Genomic DNA, 23,195 nt, shown 5'->3' with positions numbered 1-23,195 from the left:
GGCTGGAGATTGCCGGTCACGCACAGGACATCGTGAACTCAGAGCTGAGAAAATGTAGACGTAACAGGCCGTGAATATGACAGTGTGGAGTGTATGTGCCCTTCTCATAAACATCGTAAACAAGCTTATTTATATACAGGGTCCAACATTTCCTATAGGCCTTTGAATGCAACAGGCAGAAATCAAAGTGACCTGCTGGTGAAAATAGCTCTGACATCAGTACATACAGGCTGAGGAAATAAATCCCACAGTATTTGCTTTGTTTTTGTTTTCACCTCGACTTGTTATTTATGCCTTCTCCTGGTTTTTATTACACTGGGCAGCGGTTCAACATTCTACGGCCTCCGTGGCTCCTGCTCTGACTCTGACCTCCTCCTCTCTCTGTGTGAGTGCTGCTGACTTTCTCTTTTCCACACAAGTGTCAAAGATCAAATGTTTTCTGAAAGCAAATAAATCAAAACAGTAGCTGGAAGTGTCCGTTTTCTCAGCCTGGGAAAACATCCACGAGCCACAGTCTGGAGAGTTTTTAGAGATAGCAAGAGCACCAAGACTGACAGACTGGAGATCAAGAAGTCGCTTAAAACATTTTTGTACAATTCACTGGGTGTGTTTACATGTATGTTGAAAGTCTGATTTTAGTCAGGCTAACACAATAATTAAGTTTTCTTAATGTCATTATTATAGCCCGAATAAAATTGATCTTGTCTTAGTCGGACTAACATACCTGGATAATGTGATTCATAGTCCGACTACTACTGCATGTATATGTTTAGTCAGACTGGAGTCGGATTTGGCGTTCTGTACATGCATCAAAATGTCCTCCCCAGTCTTTGACCCGTAAGTAGAAGGAGACGACGCATACACTGGACAACAAGGCAACCACAAGAGCCATGTTCCATCTAATTTGTGTCACATTAAAATGTACAGCAGGTAAGAAACATGCAGAACCACAGTACCATCCATCGTCCAGCTCACCGTTCACTGTTCACAAGTATGAGTGACCTCATGTTTGTAAACCCCTGGACCTGATCTGGACATTTACTTAAAATGTTGTAAGTTTACATGAGTTCACTTTCTGAGAAGAGAATCACAATGCAGCCCATGAATACCTGTTATTCCTGGTTTCTCTCTGATCAGACAACTATAAATCCTCTCTCTATTATTCAGCTCATGTTTCATTGCGTCTGTGCTGAAATGTTCAAGCTGATTGTATTTGCATTGCAGACCGTATCCAGTATGAGACTTGGCTGGACGGTGTGGCTGAAGGGTCAGAGCACATGCACCGTGCTGAAAGATTGTCGTGTCAAATTTAAGACCCTGGGTCTATTTTTGAAAACATCTGGGGAAGCTGTCCAGATGGTCATCACCGTGTGTGTGTGTGTGTGTGTGTGTGGTCATCACAGAATGTGATCTATTTTTATTCCCATATAATTTTACAGGGACATTATCACAGTATGGACAAACTGTAAAGTCTGCAACATTTGAAAATCCATTTGAAAGAACAACAATTATAATATTATAAATAATAAAATAAAACATAATTATGAGATAAGACCAAAAATTAGACTTGTTATAATGTGATTTAACTTGATATGTGTCTTTTAATGGAAAGGATTTTGACGCGCAAATGAAGGGGGAAAAAAAAAACACATTTTACCTCTAACCAGGTAGCCTTTGTGCTAAAAACCTAGCCACATGTTACTTTCTGGGCACAGTTGTTTAGGTGATGCTAGCATTAGCAAAACAATTGAGAACAAGTATTACAACATTTTACAATAATGAGTGTTAGCTTCTTCAAAGTGATAGTTAGCTTCAGTAGGCTAGCTAGCCACAGCAGGAACCAGGAAATGGTTATCAGCAATGTAATGTGGTAACAACCTCCTTTATGAAATCTAATTAAGAATGCACTTTAAGCATTTGTGCTGCTAAAGCTAAAGCTAAAGCACAAGCTAAAGCACAAAATTCCCTCAAATCTGCCAGGGACTATCTAATTCTGGTGCTAATACTACAGGGAATCTACTTTAGCTGTGTGGTTACATACAATTTTTTAAGTCTGTGTTACAGCAGCAAACAACAGTGCTAAAACATACTATTACAGTCGCTAAAATCTACTAGTGGTTAGCTAGTTTGACAAAAGTAAAATAGTAAAATAATAAAATGGTAAAAATCTAGAAAAAAGTGTCCGGGTTGACTATCCAAAGAGAAGAGGTGGGTCTATAAAAGTGGTTTATAAAGTTCAATGTTGGGAACAGATTTAATTTTAATGGGTAAAGCGTTCCATGGTTTGGGGCCAGCTACAGAAAAGGCTTGATCGCCCTAAGATCAGTCTTTGGATAGATGACTGCTAGAAGACCAGCTACAGAGAATTACAATAATCCGTGATGTTATAAAAGAATAGATCAGTATTTCTAAAACAAATGCTGAGATTTGCTTATCAAATTCAAAGGCACAGTCAAAATGGATGCTAAGGTTTTTAACACAAGAGGGGGTTTTTGGGGGTAGAGGGCCCAATGCACCTACATCCACTTCATCAGTGTGACCAAACACTGTAACTTCAGGTTTATCGTCATTTAGATTAAGGACTTTTAGAGTCATCCATGTTCTAATGTCATTAATCAGGGCTGGAGAGAGTCCCTCTCTGTGGCTGTGTTTTAGCAGCTAAAACACAACATGAAATGGTAAAATTTTCTAGTGGCTATTTATTTCACGTGCTAATCTTACTGAGAATGCACTTAAGTTGTATGGGAACGTAATATCTTAGGATTCTGTGTCGCAGCAGCAAACACCAATGCTTACGTTACCTAAAATCTGCTAGTAAGACACATGCTTGTCTTTTTTACTTTTCATTCGCCATTTTGTTTTATCATCTGGAGCCAAGTCAATGAACTCATTCGAGCCATTTAAAGTGGACATGTTTATGGCTGCAGTGTATAAACAAGTCATAGCCTACTATGACATATTATACTTTAAGGCGAGTTGACCTAAATATAGATGCAGTGAGCTAAGGAGCTCTCTCTTCCAAGGACATGATGCTGTTACAGCGCCAACATCCTGAAATGCAACTGCTGCACTATTATTTTTCCACGTGACGTGTTGGACATAATTATACTACAGTAAATATTTGCAATTAACGTAAGAAATGTTGTTAACTTAATTTATATTCGCAGCCAAATATTAATAAGGTCCTGACTGAAATGGCTTATGAAATATTTCTCTGCCATGAACCACGTTTCACTCAAGGAAGATGAAGAGATTAAATGTTAGCTTATGTCACATTACATTTATTTTTATTAAATGAATGCACATATTAATGTGGATGTGATTTGACAATGGAGAAACAGGACAGTAGCAACGCTTTGATTAAAACATCATTTAATTGAATATAAAAAAATAATTTTAGACCAATTTTGATTACATAAAAAGTTCATTACAATTGTGTTTATTGGTCACGTTTGACCAACAGTTATTAAAGTTATTAAAAAAATACAACTCATATTCAACTTATACATATTCAAACCATATAATGTTTTCTTTATAACTGATTCATTGTACACTTTATATAACCATTTCCTATAACCCCACTGGGTTTTTGGTGTACTAAAATGAACTTAATACACAGTAAATTGTGAGAGTATTATGTGTTGTCTATGCTTATCGCTCTCCTCTGCCTTCGTTTTCCTTCGTGTGTCTGATCCCTCCCTTCTCTGTCCTCTTCTTCTTCCTCTCCTCTTCCAGCCTCGCCCTCTCCTTCTCCATCATCCAGTCTCCTCCAAGGAAACTCAGTGCGTCCTCGGGTTGTCCTCGAACGTTGGGTCTGGGGTCCAGGAGCGACTGGAAGAAGGACCGGGCCAGTGGAGTGAAGCACGCAAACTGTGGTGCAATGTTAGGTCTCACTGCTCCAACTGAATCAATGGAATCCTGAGCGTTCTTTCTTTGTAGCTCTGTCCACATGTCCAGTTTGTCTTCATGGGCTTCCACTGCACTGTCAAACCACTCGCGATATTTGAGGTATGAGCGGCAGTCGCTGGCTGTTTCAGCCCAGGGGTGACTGCCAGTGAGCATGGCGTAGGTCAGGATTCCCAGCGCCCAGCTGTCAGTGCTCGGCTCCACTGACACCCAAACTCTGGGCTTCTTCTCCTCCTCCTCTTTGTCCTCCTTAACACCATTGTTCTCATCACTGATGCTGTTCCAGCTGTCCTCATTTCCACGAGCAATCTCAGCCTCAGGGGGGCAGTAGGGAGAACTGTACCAGACCTCTGGGACCCTGGTGCCTCTGGCCTTCACCTGGGGTAAAAGAAATACTGAGTACCTGAGAATGTGTTTGCTCCATCTTCGTCTTTGTTTTTTCTGTGTCAAAGACTGAGTACACACCACAGTTGATAGGTCAATGCGAAGACACACAAATGCGGCTTTTCCATTATACAGTTCTAGCATCTAGACGTTGTATCAGAAAAGGAGGACAACGTTCCTGCTAATGTTGGCAGAAAGTAAATTAGGAAGTTGGACGATAACAATTTCTAAAAATATGCATGTGTTCCTTTATTCAAGCTTTTGGTCACACTTTGGTTAGCAGGAATGGAGTTAGCTCTAGCATTAGCCACAGGCAAGTATTGTGGAGTTAGTAATGCAGGTAACATTAACAGTGATAGTTGAATAACTATGTTCTCATACTGACCATGCCGAAATCTCCCAGTTTGACCCAGCGGCAGGTGGAGTCGCACAGGAAGACGTTCTCTGGTTTGAGGTCTCTGTGGACAAAGCCAAGCGAGTGCAGATGGGATAATGCGCCACATAGCTGGGACACCACACGCTGGCAACAGTCCTCCTCCATACCGACCTGGACAGGATGTTAGCAGGGAGACAGTGGTGGATGAAAGTTGGTGAATGTCAATCTCTCACTCTCTCAATCAACATTTCTTTTGCAAATAGACCTCAACAGAATGAAGTTGTATCATGAAATAACGATGTACCTCAGGCAGGATGATGTCATAGAGGTCGCCAAAGAGGCTTGCTTGCTGAGCGAAGACGAAGTGTGAAGGTGTGGAGTACGCGATTCCCAAAGCTCTGGTGAGGGATGGGTGTGTACAGAACGACAGAGAGAAGTTATACTCCCTCAGGAAAGAGAAGAGAGAGGTGGACACCCGAGGGAAGAACTTCAGAGCCATCGGTGTACCTGCATGACATCATGAATTGAACGTGGTCAGTGGGTCTAACTTTGATGTCATGAGCTTGTAACAAACAAACATCATGTCTCACTCTGTCCCTTACCTCTCGTCCTGTGTACGGCCAGCATGACTTTCCCATACGAGCCTTCACCCAGGAGCTTCAGGACCTTGAAGTGCTCAGATGTGTCCATCGCTGTCAGAGTCTGAGCCGTCAGATGGCACATCTCGTCCAGAAGCTTTGTGGCACCCTGGAAACACAAGAAGTTCAATAATCCACCATATCACAGCCAAACGTATTATATTTCAACAAGTTTGCACTGGATCTGAGACTAAAACCTCCAGCAGTTTTCAGTCTGTTCAGTTTGCTTCTGTACCTGACCACGTTATGAGCTCTCCTTGATACTAAGTCACTTTCTCAAACACAACTGACTGTTTTGTAACCAAAAACCAGATGCTTTTTTTGATTCAGTAAATTAAGCAAACACCTTTGAAGGAGTGAAGTTGAACATTTAAGATCAATAAAATCAAAATTTGACAGTTGAGAGAGAGAGAAAAAAGTATGAGGATAGGAATGAAGGAGGACTTAAAGAGACTAAGAAGACGAGTTGGGTGGAGAACTTTGAGCTGTGTTGAAGAACTGAGAACTGCAATTAAGAACTTCAGACTGTGATCAAGAACTTTGGACTGTGATCAAGAACTTTGGACTGTGATCAAGAACTTGGGACAGTGATCAAGAACTTCGGACTATGATCAAGACCTTTGGACTGTGATCAAGAACTTTGAACCATCATAAAGACTAAGGAGACGAGACAGCAAGCAGTTGGGTGAAGAACTTTGAGGTAGGTTGTAGAACTTCAAAAGAACTTTGAACTTGAATTTCAAACTGTGAGTTTGGCGGGCTGTAAAGACCCACATTACCCCTCCCTGTGTACATCCTGCTTGAAATAATTTTTATACTTAGAGGAAAACTTTGACAGGTTAATTGCTTGTTTTCTGTGTGGAGTTCCACACCATCGTTGTCATGATGACAGTTGTCATGGAGATACTACAACATTGATCCACAGGTATTATAAATATGTCTGTTCATAGCCTCATGAAATCCTGTCACACACTCAGAGATGTGTGTTTTGTCTGCTGGGAGGTTAATGTTTCCAGCACAGCTGGTTCCCTCAGGCCCAAGTCGGGATTTGTTGTGTCTATACACAGGTCGACTCATTACACGGTCATTAGAGAGTAACACGGCACCATGAATGTGCTGAACACAGATACTGTGAATAAGTCAAGGGGTGTTTGTCCACACCTGCAGCCACAGACACAAAGTAGGAGGGTTTGTTTTTGAAGACAGATTAATGGAGATTTAGCTACAACTGAATCATTCAATCCAATTCAAAGATTTCTCAGCAGAACATGTACACTTATAGAGTCATATGCGTGACACCATATTTTCAATGTCTAATCCTTCTTCACAATGTGTGAATGTATTTTTAGTGTTCTAAGTATTGAGCTATTCAGGTCTGGAATCGTTTTAATGCCAACGCCACAAAGTTTGAAATCACCGAGCTAATCGAGATTACTTTGGAATCACAAACTGACCACACGAGGCAGCAGCTCCTGTGTCCCTTTGAGCTAAAATCACTTATTTTCTATATGGACTTTGGTGCAGATGAGTGAGTGGTTTACAAACTTAAGTTTCAAGACAAACTTAAGTTTCTAGACAAACTTAAGTTTCTAGACAAACTTAAGTTTCTAGACAAACTTAAGTTTCTCAGTATAGCAGTGTTTAGATCTTGTGTTGCCCGCCGACATTCCCACACTGCACACAGGAAGTTGAGCTAGTAAAGTGAATCTACTAAGGGGTTGGAATTTGACTGAAAAGAGAAATTCAGAGATGAATTGTACCGCACGCCTGGCAGTTTCACGATGTAAACTCTTCTTATCCCCACCCGCCTGCTCTGCTGCTGTATACACACAACACAATAAATTCAAGTTTTCTGTGCTTTAAAGAGCAGCAGTAGCATCAGCAGTAGTAGCATTTGCATCAGTGTGTGGAGGATCAGGGATTAGATTGTTATTCAGTAAACAGCATAACTGACGCGCTCAGAGTCGCTCAGGTTTAAATGAGTGTAAGAGGAGGCGACGTCTCTGCAGAACAACTGCTGCTACGATGGGCCCAATGCCCAGGCTGTATAATACAGAGACATGCAGTGTGTGTGTGTGTCAGGAATACATGTCGTGATGATGTCTTTTACATGGAAATGGATCTGTGCCCACAACAAACTTCAACATGATGACTGACAAGATGTTTGTCTGTGGATCAGTGTGTGTATGTATGTGTGTGTGTGTGTGTGTGTATGTGTGTGTTTGTGTGACATGCACACGTCTGTCATCACTGACACACGTATGGAAAAGAGGTCAACATTCAAAATGTCCCCATTTAATGACATTAACATACTTTTTTAAACTCATGTATACATTACAGTCTATGCTGTTACAAATCATTCTCTCTCTTTATATATAATTTGATTGAACTGTTTCCATTATTATTTTCATTTTACTGTATGTCCTCATTTCTGTGATGACGTAAAGCAGTTGAAACCGTCCTTCATAAGTCAAGTTTATTATGCTTTATAAAAAGTATTATTTAGCCAAATTTATTGATAAAACTAACAAAAAAATCAACAGAATATTATTAATAATTCAAGATATTTCCAATCAAATGACAAAATCGACAAAAGAGGCCTATATTAATAAAATGTCAAAATAATCAAAAGGGTATTTGTATTTATTGAATAATAGGTTGTGGAATTATTTGTAATTAACGCCTATCTTGTTATTTATATTATTTTGAGTATTGTGAGCTAAAAAAAAAAGTGGATCAGTTAAAGTCTGATAATCCATACTCATGAGGCAACATAAACTCATCAGGGAAAGCATGTGTAAATTAATCAAGATTGACATTGAGAAATTGGGAATAATGTTTGTTATCTATTATTTCATTATATATGTTATATTAATTATGTTTATATTATGAAGAAATAATAACATGTGTCTAAAAATGTTTAAATCAGCTTGTTGATGCTCTGCAGGGAATTTTAATGCAAATCCACTCATGCAAAGATACCTAATAATAGGAAATCTAGTTTTAAGTCCACAAATTTCCACATACAACAAATGTATCTGCATGCACATTTTGGTTTAATTTTGACATATCAATGAATGACATTAGTTTTTGTTTTTATTTGCCTCCAGTAACCTTCACTGTCACTGTTAAAGGTGTATACATAGATATTCAGAGCTTTATGAAGACAAGAATCTATATGAGTAGATGTGACTGCATTTTCTCTGTCAAATTCTGGTGAAGTGACCCTTTAACTTGAGATCATGTCTGTGGTGTCGGTCTCTACAGTAGCTCTCGGCTCAGACTTACTGTCATGTTGCAGCTGTGATCCAGTGGAGTGTCGCTGATCTTCGCTCAGAAATGTGTCCGACATAAATTCATGTCCTGCTTTTCATCTCAGTAGGTTTGTGTTTTCTTTCCCCTGCTGCTCAGACTCAGAGTCTCAGTCTGTGTGTGATCTGACGTGTCTTCCTGCTGCTGCTGCTGCTGCTGCTGCTGCCGCTGCTGCTGCTGCTGATGCAGTGTCGGGTGGTCATGCATTTGTATGTCTGTGTGTTCACTTCCCTTTCGTCACAATGTGGCTTCAGTTACATGATTAAACAACCATGTTTGGAAGATGTGAGGTGTTCATATGACACTGGAAAAAAAGAAAATGGTTGATAAACACTTCATCTGGTAACACCCTAATTCATTACATTTATTCAAACTAAAATTATCACATAAACTTCTTGCTAACATAAAAATGTCATGCAAGGTGTTTGACATTGGCAGCTACAGGCTTTGGGCTATTGTAGCTGGACAGTTTTGTTTACTTGAGATAACGTGAGTAAACCAATGGTTCAGTGACCACAGTTTTCATCACAACACATAGAGAAGACTTTAACGAAGCCTCAACTTGTCAAATGTATGCAACAAAATCTTAGTACTTAAATAAATCAGTGTAAAGTCATGTTATTTTAGTAATTATGAAGGTGTAACATGAATATGGACGTGGTGGACGTCGTTCTCAGCTGCTAGCTGCCGTTGACTGACCACAGTCCATGAATGTCAGGCTTTCCTCTGGAGGCAGCGAGCATCAGTTACATGTCAACGTGTGTGTGTTACCACAGTTCAGGCACAGCGTTCACAGCTGAGCAGGCAGGAGACGTGTAATTCACAGCAGTTTAACTTTACGAGTGTTTGCATTTCAGCAGCACATGCGGTGTTTACGTAGCACGGACATGTTTCTGTGAAGGAACTGAGACTTAAGAGGATTTTATTTATTTTTAAAAAATGGAAGAAGAAAAAATCAATGAACTTCAGAGAGGTCAGACAATCTGACCAGAAGAATCAAAGACTGAAAACACAGTGCAGACATTTTGATGTAAATGATTAAATTAATGATGGCCACATTCCATTCAACTGCTTCAGTTTCAGGTTCCTGCTAGTGCACTGGCTCAGCCTTAATTTATATTTAGTATCACTGCATGGGTAAAACAAAGAAATTACAGCCATTAACAAAATCAATTTCTCCTTAAGTCTAATATCTTAAGAATATGTTCACGTCTTTATCTCACTGTTAGACAGGAACAGAAAGTTTGTAAGCCACTCACTCTCCCATACAAAACTCCTTAGAGAAAATCAATGATTTTAGCTTGCAGGGACACAAGAGAGATGGTCTACTGCTGCCTCGTGTGGTCAGTGTGTGTCACTGAGGTAAATCTGAACAAAGGATTTCAATCAGAATTTTACAAAATAACACGTTTAAACTTACTGATGGAGGCAGCAGTGGATCAAAAACTCCTGTGTATTGTGATGTTAAAATCACTGATTTTCTCTCAGGACTTTGGTTTGGGAGAGTGAAGAACACAAATTTCAGTTTCTTTTTGGAAAAGGCTGCCTAATGACGTACAACAAATAGTTTGAAACCTCTCACTTATTACTTACATGCATGTCTACTATGTTTTCGCCAAACTGATAAAGAATAAAACTATTATCCAAAATCCTGTAACCAGTGGTAACTTTTGTCTAAATAAATAAATGTCATTATTAATCAGCAGGAGACAGTCACATCTGTTTTAATCTTCATTTTTATTATGAAGTTTATCATAAATCATGGTAAAAAAAACACATAAACATACAAAATATATAAATAGTACTGTAAATGTCACTACAGCCTGACAATACTTTATTATTAATATTATTATTAAATATTACATAACCCAATGAGATGCCTGCATCTCACACTAATATATAAAATGTAAAAAAAGCTCATAAATAGCATCTAAATAAGTACAAAAAAAGGTTCCAGGATATTTTGTTGCAATTTAGCTCATGAGGAGACAAACATTTCGCAGGCACTGAGCGTGTAAACAGTCGTAAACGTAAAAGGTGACGCTACAGTAACTTCAGCTTTGAGCTTTCATTTTCACGTTGAGACCAGAGCCGGATTAAATAAATGGACTATACTAGGCAGACTGTATTTTTTGGGCCCCCCTCCATCGATGTTATTTATGAATTGAAATCTGAAACTTACCAAAGTTACTAATAAAAGTCAATTCACATTTTACATAGCGTAGTCTTTGGTTACAAGTTGGTTCTTTGTATGCCAAAATAAGTCATGTGTCGTATATTAAACAGTCTATCACACTATTTTTTGATTTGTATTACCGTATTTATACATTACTACAAGGCTCTATTAAATGCTATTAAATTATCCTTATCTTATCCATTGCGAGTGTCATTGTTAAGGCAGTAGTACCAGTAAATCACCAATAGGTGTCAGCATTGCTATGTAAACAGAGCAAATAAGATAAATGTTGTAAGCTATTTCATTTTGCAGAAAATCTTAATTAAATGTGTTGATTAAATTGAATAGTTTAATAAGTAGTCAAATATACAAAGACCAATACAATTTGCAGTAGGTTTCTCTGGATGGTGTACTGTGCAGTGTTGTTTTTGGAAGCCAATTTGGTTTAGTCTTAGTTTTAGTCTTTTAGACTAAGGGTTAGGGTTAGGGTTAGGGTTATAGTGCAGTGTCACACTTAAGTTTGACATGAAATTTCCTCCGCCGGTGGTGCGCCGCGACCGACTCTAGATCGGCTTGGAGGGCTCGGGGCGAAGGTGGTTTACAGCGAACCCCCGCCACCTCGCCGCGGACATGTGCACTCACTGCAGCTTCTCCCACCCGCCTGCCCCCAGCGCGACTGTCGATCAGAGCAGACTGTCCTTAGAAAGCCCCTGACAGCGTCGCGTCATCAGGACGAGGAGCCTAAATCGTCATTTTTAGGTTTCGATTGTCCCTCTGTCTGGGCCCCCTGCCAATCGGGCCCTAGGCACGTGCCTAGTTTGCCTTTGTGTAATCCGGCTCTGGCTGCTAGCATTGCTATGCTAATGCCTTGCTGGGTAAAAATCGCAAAAGTTAACAGTGGTTTTCTTTTTTTGCTCGACAATGACGTCAAAGGTCTTAACGTCGAGTGCAGCGCGAGAGTTTCTGGAGATGCCGTAAAAGTCTCCTGGACCAGTAACAGAAGACCTGAAGCCGCTCAGAAATCTCCACAGAGAACTGGAGCACGTCAAAGGTGGAGGCGGCAACAGGGAGGAAGGGAGGCGGAGCCTGAGTAGACGTTTCGTCCATCTGAGGACAACGAGGAGAAAGTCAGCGTTAAAACCAGCCGTCAAATCAACACGTTTACACTTTAACACATGAACCTGATTCATACACATTTACATGGTATGTAGAGTTTAACAATCTCTGAATTATTAATCATTACACCTCAATGTACACATTTGTTGCACATTTACAAAAGTATAAAACTCTTAAAATAGTTTATTTTGTATGATAAGAAATTTCAGGCTAAGAGAAGATTTAAGGTATTTTTTAATTGGTCAAAAAAATGTAAAAAAAATCATAAATATTTGTGTTTTATTGGTTTAATTAATCTGAAAATGAATATACATATATATGTATATATATATATATACATGTACATATATATACAAATATATATATGTATAAATAAACTTAAATAAGACACAATGAGATGAAATTGGTCTCACCTGATGTAAAGCTGTGTGGATGAGAGTGGACAGCTGCAGCAGGTGAGCACTGGCGCCCTCAGCTGGCTGCGTGGGCAAACTGAAGTTGAATTGAGCAGTTATCAGCCAGTCAATGTGATGCTTAAAAGACTGAGTGTAGACATGAAGCTGAGAGAGAGACTCATTCACCTGTGAACAAGTGCAGGAGACATTTCTGTTTAAAAAAATCTGAATTCAATTGATTGATTGATTGATTGGTTGATTGATTGATCCAGACAGACATTTACCTTCCGTGAAGTGAAATGAGCAGCAGTTTGCTGAATGTGAGGAAGATCATGAAGTCTGTTGTCAACAGCAGCGAGGTTCAGAAGTTCATCATCTGACTGTTGAAAACATGACGGGAAAACAAAGGTTATTCAAGAAAATGTTGCAAAACTAGTCAACATTTTTCTATACTTTACATTCATAAATCTGTCTTTGCTTGTGTAATAATGTAAAAAAACAACTAAAACTAAAACTTTTTCTGATCATTTGATCAGAATGAGAAGTATTAACCAAAACATAATGTGCATAATGTGTCCTCTTTCAATAAAACATGACTCTACTGCATGTAAATGAATGAATGAATTAATTACTTTTATGTTTATATTTAAAATATATGACACAGTTTTTATGACATACTGAAGATCAACACCCAAATTAAAGTCTTCCTGCGGATTAAATCATTAGAATATATTATTTATCACTCATTAAACAACAATTTAAACTTTTATTCCATGATACACCCAGTTGTATGGGTGGCAGTAGATTCATTTTAAATGTGTTTTGTTTTTAATGAAACATTACAGTTAAAACTGAATTAAGTACAACATTAAAACAATTGACTTACAATTAATTGTCCATATTAGTCAACTTTAGTTATATACTGTTTTATTTTAATGTACCTAATTGTGTACCCAATTGTTTTTAGTATCTATGTATAAGCATATACTGAAAAATACAGTTTTATTGTATTCAAATATTCAAAAACCAAACAACAAAAATAAATACTTAAGTAAAAATCAGAATCCAGCTCATGTAGACTGTTTGTGTGTGTGTGTGTGTGTGTGTGTGTGTGTAGTTAATTTTTACCAGGCCATGGAGATGTTTGGATAACATCCTGATTCTGTCCACCTGAGGGATCATTGACCCAAAAAAACCACAGATAGAGAAACTGTGGGTGGGACGGGACGACGTGCGGACAAACAGCTCAGCCAAAAGCAGCAGGTGGAGAATAAATGGGGCGGAGTCATGAATCACTGCAAAGACAAGGGGAAAAAATTCAAAAACAGTTGAGTTTTTTTTTTCACATTTTACTTTTGTTTTTGTAGCTCTCGCAGAACAAAGACTGACATTTGTCAGCAAATTTTATTTTTAAGTGTTTTCATAAAAGTTTACCGTAAAACAAGTTACAACAGCAGGTTGAAATAGTTTCAGAGACATGATCATCAGCCGCAGCTGCACTAACACACAGATAATCCCATCACAGGTGGAGACTGGGCTGCACACGCACACACACACACACACACACACACACACACACCTGCTGTGTGTGAATCACAGAAATAAGATCTTGACCATGTGACATATGACAAGTTCAAACCCGAGGATGTGTCTGTGAAAAGTGTTTTGATTACACAAAACCAACATCTACAGAGAGATTTAACCACAAAAAAGTATTTCAATTTTCTGCAATATCTGGATATGTATTTTCTATATAGCAAAAAAGAAGGAAATTGGTTGAAATCAAATTGTTTCGTAGTTGTCATGTCAACATTTATTACAGCAAAAAGAACATTTCAGTTTTACACCTTTATCAGGTGAATGGGTCTTTGATTCAAATTAAAAGTAATAAACTAAATATGTGCATCTTTAAATAAAATATGAAACTACAGCTAAACTAAACTAAACGAAATATTTATGTACACATCACTTTAATATTCATATCAGAAAATATATAACACATGTTTTATGACATACTGTCGATCTGGATGTAAATGGGACTAAATTTCTTTCAATCTCAGTCATCGAAAATCTCAATTTCAACAACAAAACACATCAAAATGTATACCTGCAGAGCTGGGAATCAAACCCTCAACCTTCCAGTTGAAAGATGACCACTGAGCCACTGTCACTCAAATGGACACAAGTTAACACATGTGAAATAATGTAATGATGAAACATTTATCACGCAGCGGTTTCGAGGATCTTTACTCTTGTGGTCAGTTACATAGAATGTGATGTCGTCTGCATAGCAGCAAAACCACACTTTCAAGTTTAAAACCATGAGCTTTTCCTGCAGTTATGAGATGACTTACTGGTGTGTTTTAACACTGTGGTGAGGCAGGATAAATGTGTAGTTCAGGCGTTATTTTATGTTATTTTCTCAACCATAACCATCATTTTGGTTCATCATTTTGTGGGACAAATAAAGGATTATCATCACTTGACTTTTTACTTTCTGGCTTTGATTTACTCAAGTAGTGACCTAAATTAAAAGTATTAACCCAAATATGTGCATAATGTGTCATCTTTTAATGTGTCTTATGTAAATTTACTAAATATTTATGTATTCATCACATATTTATATTTAAAATATTTGTGAGCTGCTTATTTATGAGATTAATATTTTCTAGAAGACTGTATGGATTTATAATTGGGATTTATTTAAATATATTTAGTTTGTAATGAAAGAACACAATAAATGGTAAGAATACGATCACCTTAAAATTGACTCTCTTTTTTTTACATGTCTTCGGTGGAAGAAATAGCATTGGTCGATCTCACATACACAACATTTTCACAAGCTTCAGTATCTTTGGTTGTAAATCTGTGACAAAATCCTTCAATTTAAACCAGGTTTGTGGGGGTTGAGATTAAAGATGAAAGGTTTGTGGTTCGACTGAAGGTTTAAACAGGTCAGACACTGATTTACTGTCAGCGGAATGTGTGTGTGGGCGACACATTTCTGTGGACGCAAGGTGAACACTGAGTTATTGATCCAGTTCACATAAGCAGCAACAGCAATATGAAGATTCTGGTTTAAGCATAAATGATCTATGGAGGTAAACATCTACGGAAGACGATTGGGGTACATTCATTTTCATTCAAGTCATGATTCTGAGATTAAAATCAAAACTTTAATCTCTGACTCTAATCTCATAATTCTGAGATTAAAATAAAACGTTAATCTGAGTCTAGTCTCATAATTCTGAGATTTCTTAAAAACTTAAATGTCTGACTTCTAACTGTTGTCTCAAAATTGGATTTTGAGACAAAAGTTACAATTCTGAGATTAAAGTCAGAATTCTAATATTCAAAACAGAATTATTAGCAATTAAAACTTTAACCTCTGATTCCAATAGCTTCAGATTTTTCTGAATTTAATCTCAGAACTCTGGCTTGTTTCTTGTTTCAAATTTTGTTTGCAAAAACATTTTCACATGTTTGACCCTTAATCCTCTTCCATGAACCTCTTAAAACATGTGATGGGAGCGAATATGACACTTTTGCACCTAAAAATAACAATAATCTAATAACAATAATTTACAGATGATCTTTGTTCACTCAAACTCGCGGTTAGTTCACGTCTGTAAATGTCTCCTTTATGCAACTTCAAATTTCCCATGACAAATCTCAACAAAGACATGAAGTGTGTGCTAGTGTGAGGTCATGGCTTAGGAATGAAAGGTATGCTGTGGGTTTTTTGTTTTTTTTGTCTCTCTCTCTTTTTTTTCCCAGGCTGCTCTGAGCCTCCTGTGGGAAAAGCAGAGGGCGGAGCCTGTGGAGCTGGTGCAGGGTTCTGACTCAGATTAATCTCACTGTGGTGACATCAGCAAGCGAACGCCTCAGGCTGCGTTCTGTAGAGGAAACATCCACTTAGTGTCTGACATGGTGAACTTTCAACACTTTTACTGTCACACACATGCACACTTACACTGACAGTCGTAACTGCATTTAAATGTATTTAATTGCTTATTTATAGACAACACCTCACAGTGTTTTGTCTATAAATAAGCAATTAAATATATTCATACATGGACTGTGCCATTTTATACTCAGGTAATTGATGCTAACTATTATTGTATAGTTGGCATATTTGAGATTGTACCATATGCTGTGTGTTAAACTATGTTGACAATGCTTAACACATACTGTATATTTAGAAAGTTTTGTATTCTAGTTCTGTTCTTATTTGCTTTTTTTGTGAGGTTTTGTCTGTTTTATGATTTTATCATGTTTTATCAGCATTGTTTATGAGCTATTTTTCTAAAGGTGGATTTATACGCTTTATATGGATCAATTGTTCAGTTTTTTAAAAGTGCGGTTGAATGAGAAAATATTTGTTTGCCAAAATCTTTATATATTTTTAAAATATGTTCGGAGCCTTTTCTCACAGACAAATTCAAATGTGTGTCATATTGTTAACCACTCACTTGGAAACACGGTGATTTGACATCACAGCGCACAGGAGTCTATGGACTTTGGTGCAGACGAGTGAGCGGTTTGTAAACTTTAATTGAATTTTATTTTTATTTTGTAACTAACTTTAAGAGAAATTTGGGACAGAGAAGCAGACACAAACATGAATAAAGACAGGGGAATTACAACCAAAACAAGTTGAGACCAAAGACTCCAACATATTTTCCGTGCTTTGTAGCCAGTTTGGCAGCTTGTTGTTTTTTTTTGTTGTTGTCATTTGTGTTTATTCTTTATTTATTTTATTCATAAGTTTATTTTGCTCATGTCTACGGCGTCACGTAGCAGTTCATCATAGTTGGGAAATATCTGCACTTCACTAATATAAAGTCATATAGTGATCATATCACTTACAAGTGCTGACATGAGACACTGCCATGTCATATTTATGAACATTACTGTGTATTTGTCTGTGTCTGAGTCACTCATTGACCTCCAGTCAAAAACACAGACACAGTCTGGAGCGTTTTCCTCAGCAGACGGTCGTGTCGCGGTGACGCGAGGCAACGAGTGAAGGTTAAGACCTTTCACTTCTCATCTCTGCCCACACACACACACACACACACACACACACCAAATCCCATTAGACAACAGACAGATGTTCACTGACGCCTCTCTGCCAACATTCTCCTGCTGTTTCATCATCATCATTTCTTTACATGCACTTCCTGTCCACAAAAGCATTTTGACTTCAGATGACTTTAGGAAAAATACTGAGCAGGACATCAGCACAATCCTGCTGTCAGAGTAAGAAAAACATCCGCCAGCGAGCGCTGCAGTGTACACTCATGGACTTGGCAGCGCGAACAGCTGTGACAGCGTTACGCTTCAGAACAAAGTTGCTTAAGAAGCAGGAGTGAATGAAGCGTCTTTCATCTGTGCTGCAGGTCATTTCATCACACACAGCAAACATCAACACACACACACACATTCATGTAGCGTCTCGCACACTTCCACTGTTTCCGTTCCAGTTTGTGTCCTTCTTTGAAAGGAAAAAAAGAAAGAAGGGAAAAAAATGCCGAGTCAGCTGTAGCGCTGGAGTTTCCTGTATTTGCTCTCTGACACAGTGAACGCCTCACTTCCTCAGCCGGACCTTTTACTTTTTTTCTTGCAACAAACCTCTGAAGTGCTGTGTGCACCCAACTTCCTCCAAGAACCAACGAGTGGACAAACCAATAAAGCCAAAACACAACACACGTTTTCAGTCAAAGTTGCACTGATCAATACCTTGGTATAAGTGGGTCAAATAGTTAATGATCGATGGCCTAAATTCTGAAATCTGTTCAAACTGTGGGAGGAAAAGTTCAAACTTGAACCAGTAAATACTGTCAAATATAATGACTCACCTATTCAGTAACTACATGGTAACTTTTAAACTCTGTTTTCGAAGCTAAATGTCGATTTATTTTCTGGTGTAGTACCATAAATGGCCACAGATGTCAAAGTGAGACACAACGTGACTCACTCTCTCGTTCCCTTTTAATCAATCAGTAGTCCAGCTCTGTATCATGACTGTGCAGATTACATTACAGTAACAGTGATGATGATGATGACATCACTGTCTGTTCTCCTGACTCATGCTACTGTGTCTCACCTCGCACTTTCTCTCTTTTCACAAATAAACACTTGAATTTTGGTAAAGGTCAAACATTAAATGGGTAATGCACAGTTTTTAAAGTGCGGTCAGTGCTGACTGTGGTGTGAGCGCCCCTGCACCACAAAAACACAGACTTTTCCAACAAGAAACTGAAGTTTGTAAACCACTCACTCTCCCACACCAAAGTCCATAGAGAAAATCAGTGATTTTAACATCACAGCACACAGGAGATGTTGACCCACTGCTGCCTCCATCAGTAAGTTCAAATGTCTTATTTTGTGACTTCAGTGTTTGAAATCCTTCGTTCAGATTTACCTCAGTGACACAAAGGGACCACACGAGGCAGCAGTAGACCAGCAGCTCCTGTGTGAGCTAAAATCACTGATTTTCTCAAAGGACTTTGGTGTGGGAGAGTGAGTGGTTTACAAAGTGACACAAAAACTAAGTTTCCTTAACAGTGAGACAGCAAATGTTCACTATAATTCTTCATTCATCATCACTTTAACAATGACTGCTTTCCATCATCATCACCATCAATATGATTTGAATGCATACTACTTCACACACACACACACTCCAGCCAATCAGAGCGCAGCCTGTTGCCAAAAACCGCGTTGTTTGAGAGATTCAAATGAAACAAAACACATGCTCACTCACTCACTCCCTCACTCACTCACTTAGCCTAAAAGTAAAAGTAGAGACCACGTGCAGTAAAGACCACCTACACACACACACACACACACACACACACACACACACAGATTGAGTGTTAAAGTGTTATAAACAAACTTACATTTCATCTTTCCTCTGCTGCTGCTGCTGCTACAGTAAACACACGCTTCCTTCAGTGAGTCCACAGTGAGTGTTTGTGTGTGTGAGTGTGTGTGTGTACACTGTACTGTATGTGTGTGTTTGTGTGGACAAAACGTAAAAAGTTCCCTTTTATAGCTCAGAGTATGACACATCACCTGAGTCATCAGCCATCGTCGCCATTCAAGCACTGACGCCCACGCTGGACACCCCCCCCCAACACACACACACACACTGATGAGCACACACACTGATGAACACACACACACACACACACACTGAAAAAACCCAAAATGTCTTTCTTTCTTTGTGAATGAGGGGAATTACAGTTATAATTAATTATTAAAATAACCATAAAATAACAAAGCAACAATCCTCCTCCCTCTCATCACACCTTTCTTTCATTTTGAAACTAAACCTCACAATGTCTCTTTTTAACAAATAAAAACAGACTTTTGTTTATATAAAGCTAATTTATTCATGTAATAAATCAAGTCTTGGACACTAACACCTCCCTCACATCCACACGTCTTGATTTTCCTGCACATTGTCTCATAAAAAATTGAAAGAAAATGCAAAAGTCAAATGTGCAAAGGGTCTTTCCATTAAAAATGAACATATGTGATGAATAACGATAGAGACGGGTAAACAAAGAGCTCTCACTCACCCACTGTGGCGGCGCTCTTGACCCCCAGCTGCTCTGCCGGTTACAAGTGTGTGACGACGCTGACGTTGCATCAGCTCCAACTGTGGCTTCCTGTCTCAAATCCACACAATAAAATAAATAATAAGACTTTTAGATGTTTAATTCCGCTTTAGTCACCCTCACTGGAATTGTGGAAGTTTTGAAGTTTCCTGAAGAACTTCCTGGGTGGGTGTCATCCTGAAAAGAAACAAACTGACATAGATTTAATCCTTATTCTGTGGAACCGGAGGCTGTGATGACGAAACCCTGCAGACATCCTAATCATGTCACGTCCCACATTCACACTGTAAATCATCTGTGAGTGCAAAAAGTCATGTGGCTGTTTTTCTTTGATTGTGATTAATGTAACCCTGTAATAAACAGTTTTGTAATATCAGTGTGGAAAACAGGGGAGGACAGAATCAATCACCTCATTCTGCTAAGTCATAGCTTTATTGTGAATTTTAGCACTTTAACCAATACAGCGTAAAAATGTGTCTGTCTGTCCCAAAGCAACAAAGTGACAGGTGACCGCTTCCTATAGCACAAAAAACACCAGTGAAGTCAGACACTAGGTGGCGATATGCGATCTTTCAGTTAGTAAGTATTAGGTGTTTTCCAGTTGACATATGTATTATGTCAACTGTGTGGGTTGAGTAGCTATTTATATTCGAAATATTTAATATTCTATTATTACCAGGTCAATGTTTGGGGGCAGGGACTGTGGAACTAAACTATTTTGGGTCGAGTTAAATGTAAATAATTCAACCCCCCCCTTCATCTCTTCCAGGGTGTGACATGTGCTATCGCCACCTGGGATTGGTTGCAGCTCCTCATGTGACCCTCAGAAAAGGAGAAGCCATGGTTTATTATTATTATTTTGTGATGTGTTACATTTTCTACACACTCCAGTCAAAATTCCTCAGCCCGTCTCGAGGAGGTATTTTTTTTTAAAATAGGCGCCCCCTACTGGTAGTATAGTTGAAGAATACCAGTATGCTAAAAACGTACCTATGGGTCGTACTGAAGGTTGACCAAAACGACCCATAATTACGTTTCAGTTGGAGGAAAGGTTGCTCCACTCTGATCACATACCCTGGTAAATACAGTAGTGGTGTCACGATTCTCCAAATCGTCACGTTTTGATTCGATTCTCAATCTTTTTTGCTTCTCTTAAGCGCAGACGGATCAGCCATTTTTAGTCAAGGATCATTGGTTTTTTTTATGTCATTATAACTTTTTAATTCCCATTTTGATTCTCTACATTCTGTCATGATCACTTGTTTGCAATGTACTACACTCAGGCCTGATCGTCAAATTTAAATAATTCATTAACAATACGAACGTAACAATAACCAAGACAATTGTAAACTACGTGTCATAGAGAGTCATGTAGCTCTGTGTTACTCTGCAGGTCCGGCAATGTGTTGTTAAGGTCACCAAATCTGACCTCTGACCTCCAATAACATTATCATACATGGAAGGAAACACCTTTGTAGTAAGACATGAACTGCTTGGTCGATGTGTCGCCCAAATCAGCAGTTGCTGTGGTTACTATTAGTTGGCAGCAGCTTCAAGTTAGCGGGAGGAGCTAACGTGTAGATGTGCTACAATAGCTGTGTTTTTTTCCCTCTGGCGTGGTTAAGTCGGAAACCGTAGAAACCGTGACATCATTTCCTTCGATATTCGATTTACAATCGAGATTGTGACACCCCTACTATACAGTAGAACAGTATTTGTGATTTTCCTCCAAGTACCAGAAGAGGAAGCCCGCGCACCACTGGTACTGGGAATGATGTCACACGTGTTAATTGCATTTACGTTTCCACAAACTTCACAAGTTGGCAACTTGGTGGTTGATGTTAGCATCATTTTGTGGTTTTTAATTTGAGCAGCCAATTTAAATTGTTAAAGACATGGAATTAGCCAGCGCGTTGCTCATCAGTGAACTTTTTTGTGTTGCAAAGTTCTACTTTCACATCCTGCATCACTCTGACGTTCTCCATCTGTAATGTGTCAGGAGTTTTTTTCTTTTTTATGAAAAAATGATTTGTCATATGTGCCCATGTCCATTTTTACCTCAGACTGGGATTTTCTACATTTGTTCAATTGTAAAAACAAAACCACTCATCTGCTTGTTAGGAAAACTGAGCAGGGGCGTTTCAAGTGACTTTGCGGGCCGACCTGGAGGCCCGATCTGGATTTGACCCCATCATGCTCTATTTATGTTATTTTGAAAGGTTATTGTGGGGTTATTGATCAATGACAATACAAGCATGTTTATTACTCCAGGTTTAAGCCACATGCTTTATGTATGTCATGATGTGTTTGCCATGTGCTTTCTGTAAACCTTATTTTTCTCTATAAAGTGGATGTTTTCTGGGTTGTTTTTGTGTGGGAATTTGATTGAAACCAACCACATGAAGGAGCTTAAGGTCACATGGTTCGAGTTAAAACACCGGCTCAGGAAGTGAGTGTGGATTTTGGTAAAGTATTTGAAAAGTCAACACCAGTTTTTTTCCGCTTTAAGTCACGTGCTCAATGTATGTCATGATGTATTTTCATTTAAGTTCAGAATCTCTGTTAATTTAACATCTTCTGGGATGTTTTTGTGTGTGAATTGGAGGGAAACCAACCACATGAAGGAGCTTTGGCTCACATGGTTTAAATTAAAAGACTAGTTCAGGAAGTGAGTGTGGTTTTTTTTGGATGAGTATTTGTAAAGTCAACACTTGTTGACCACAATTTTTCCCTTCCTTTGACCACGTTGGTCAGAAATGTAAATTATTCTGTAAGAAAAACAAACCAAAATGAAGTGCTGACAGTTGGTCATTTGCAGGTTTACATTTTCGCTGTGACTGAAGTACAAACGTGCTCTTGTAATAATCCGCACGACTTGCAAATAATAATAATTAAAAAAAGAACGAGAGCAGCAGCAGCAGCAGCAACTTCTGTTCAGTCATGACTTTCTTACTCATTCAGTTTATGTCACTGAGAATGAAAGTGTCAGCTAAAAAACCCCTGTTGTGTGTAAGAACGTGGAGCTTCATTATCTTACTCACTTCATTCATAAAACAGACGTTTGGCTCGCGTCAAAGCTGCGTGAGAAATGTTACGGCATTTCCAAGAAAAAGTTTTTTTCTCCTCTTTCTTTATGAGTTGAATCTCCACCCACCAGGGTTCAGAGAACAGAGACTCTCTACACCCCCCCACCCCTTTTCTAACTGCACTTGTATATGAATCTTGTAATATTACATAATCAATTCATATATTGTCATATTAATA

At 38.6% G+C, this 23,195-nt stretch overlaps 2 protein-coding genes across 3 annotated transcripts; both read right to left on the bottom strand.

The window, feature by feature from the left end:
* Positions 1 to 3,355: 3,355 nt before the first annotated feature.
* si:ch211-171h4.3 (serine/threonine-protein kinase SBK2) lies at positions 3,356 to 8,801 on the bottom strand. The gene is made up of 5 exons (XM_058619239.1): positions 8,593 to 8,801; positions 5,269 to 5,413; positions 4,971 to 5,173; positions 4,676 to 4,837; positions 3,356 to 4,284 (listed from the first exon to the last, which is right to left on the bottom strand). Exons 1-5 carry the CDS (start codon positions 8,596 to 8,598, stop codon positions 3,652 to 3,654), a joined length of 1,149 nt encoding a protein of 382 aa, XP_058475222.1. The 5' UTR covers positions 8,599 to 8,801; the 3' UTR covers positions 3,356 to 3,651.
* A 1,640-nt stretch (positions 8,802 to 10,441) lies between these two features.
* Positions 10,442 to 20,013, bottom strand: LOC131447658 (uncharacterized). Of its 2 annotated transcripts, none has more exons than XM_058619566.1 (5): positions 19,893 to 20,013; positions 13,432 to 13,598; positions 12,588 to 12,683; positions 12,322 to 12,489; positions 10,442 to 11,899 (listed from the first exon to the last, which is right to left on the bottom strand). In XM_058619566.1, exons 2-5 carry the CDS (start codon positions 13,483 to 13,485, stop codon positions 11,729 to 11,731), a joined length of 489 nt encoding a protein of 162 aa, XP_058475549.1. In that variant the 5' UTR covers positions 13,486 to 13,598; positions 19,893 to 20,013; the 3' UTR covers positions 10,442 to 11,728. The 2 variants fall into 2 exon arrangements, with proteins under 2 accessions (XP_058475549.1, XP_058475547.1); XM_058619564.1 differs by lacking the exon at positions 19,893 to 20,013 and adding an exon at positions 19,209 to 19,298.
* Positions 20,014 to 23,195: the final 3,182 nt, after the last annotated feature.

Source organism: Solea solea, chromosome 20 (genome assembly GCF_958295425.1).
Source record: "Solea solea chromosome 20, fSolSol10.1, whole genome shotgun sequence".
NCBI lineage: Eukaryota > Metazoa > Chordata > Actinopteri > Pleuronectiformes > Soleidae > Solea > Solea solea.
The sequence above is the reverse complement of the archived record's forward strand: the minus strand, read 5'-3'. Positions and strand labels throughout refer to the sequence as shown.

Bases quoted from the DNA above. Each gene is read 5' to 3' on its own strand.
- si:ch211-171h4.3 (XM_058619239.1), bottom strand. The intron at 5,174-5,268 runs GTAAGGGACAGA...GATGTCATGCAG, and splicing joins GGCCGTACACAGGACGAGAG to GTACACCGATGGCTCTGAAG. The intron at 4,838-4,970 runs GTACATCGTTAT...CATCCTGTCCAG, and splicing joins ATGACATCATCCTGCCTGAG to GTCGGTATGGAGGAGGACTG.
- LOC131447658 (XM_058619564.1), bottom strand. The intron at 12,490-12,587 runs GTAAATGTCTGT...ACTTGTTCACAG, and splicing joins CTCATTTCACTTCACGGAAG to GTGAATGAGTCTCTCTCTCA. The intron at 11,900-12,321 runs GTGAGACCAATT...CGTTGTCCTCAG, and splicing joins TCCACACAGCTTTACATCAG to ATGGACGAAACGTCTACTCA.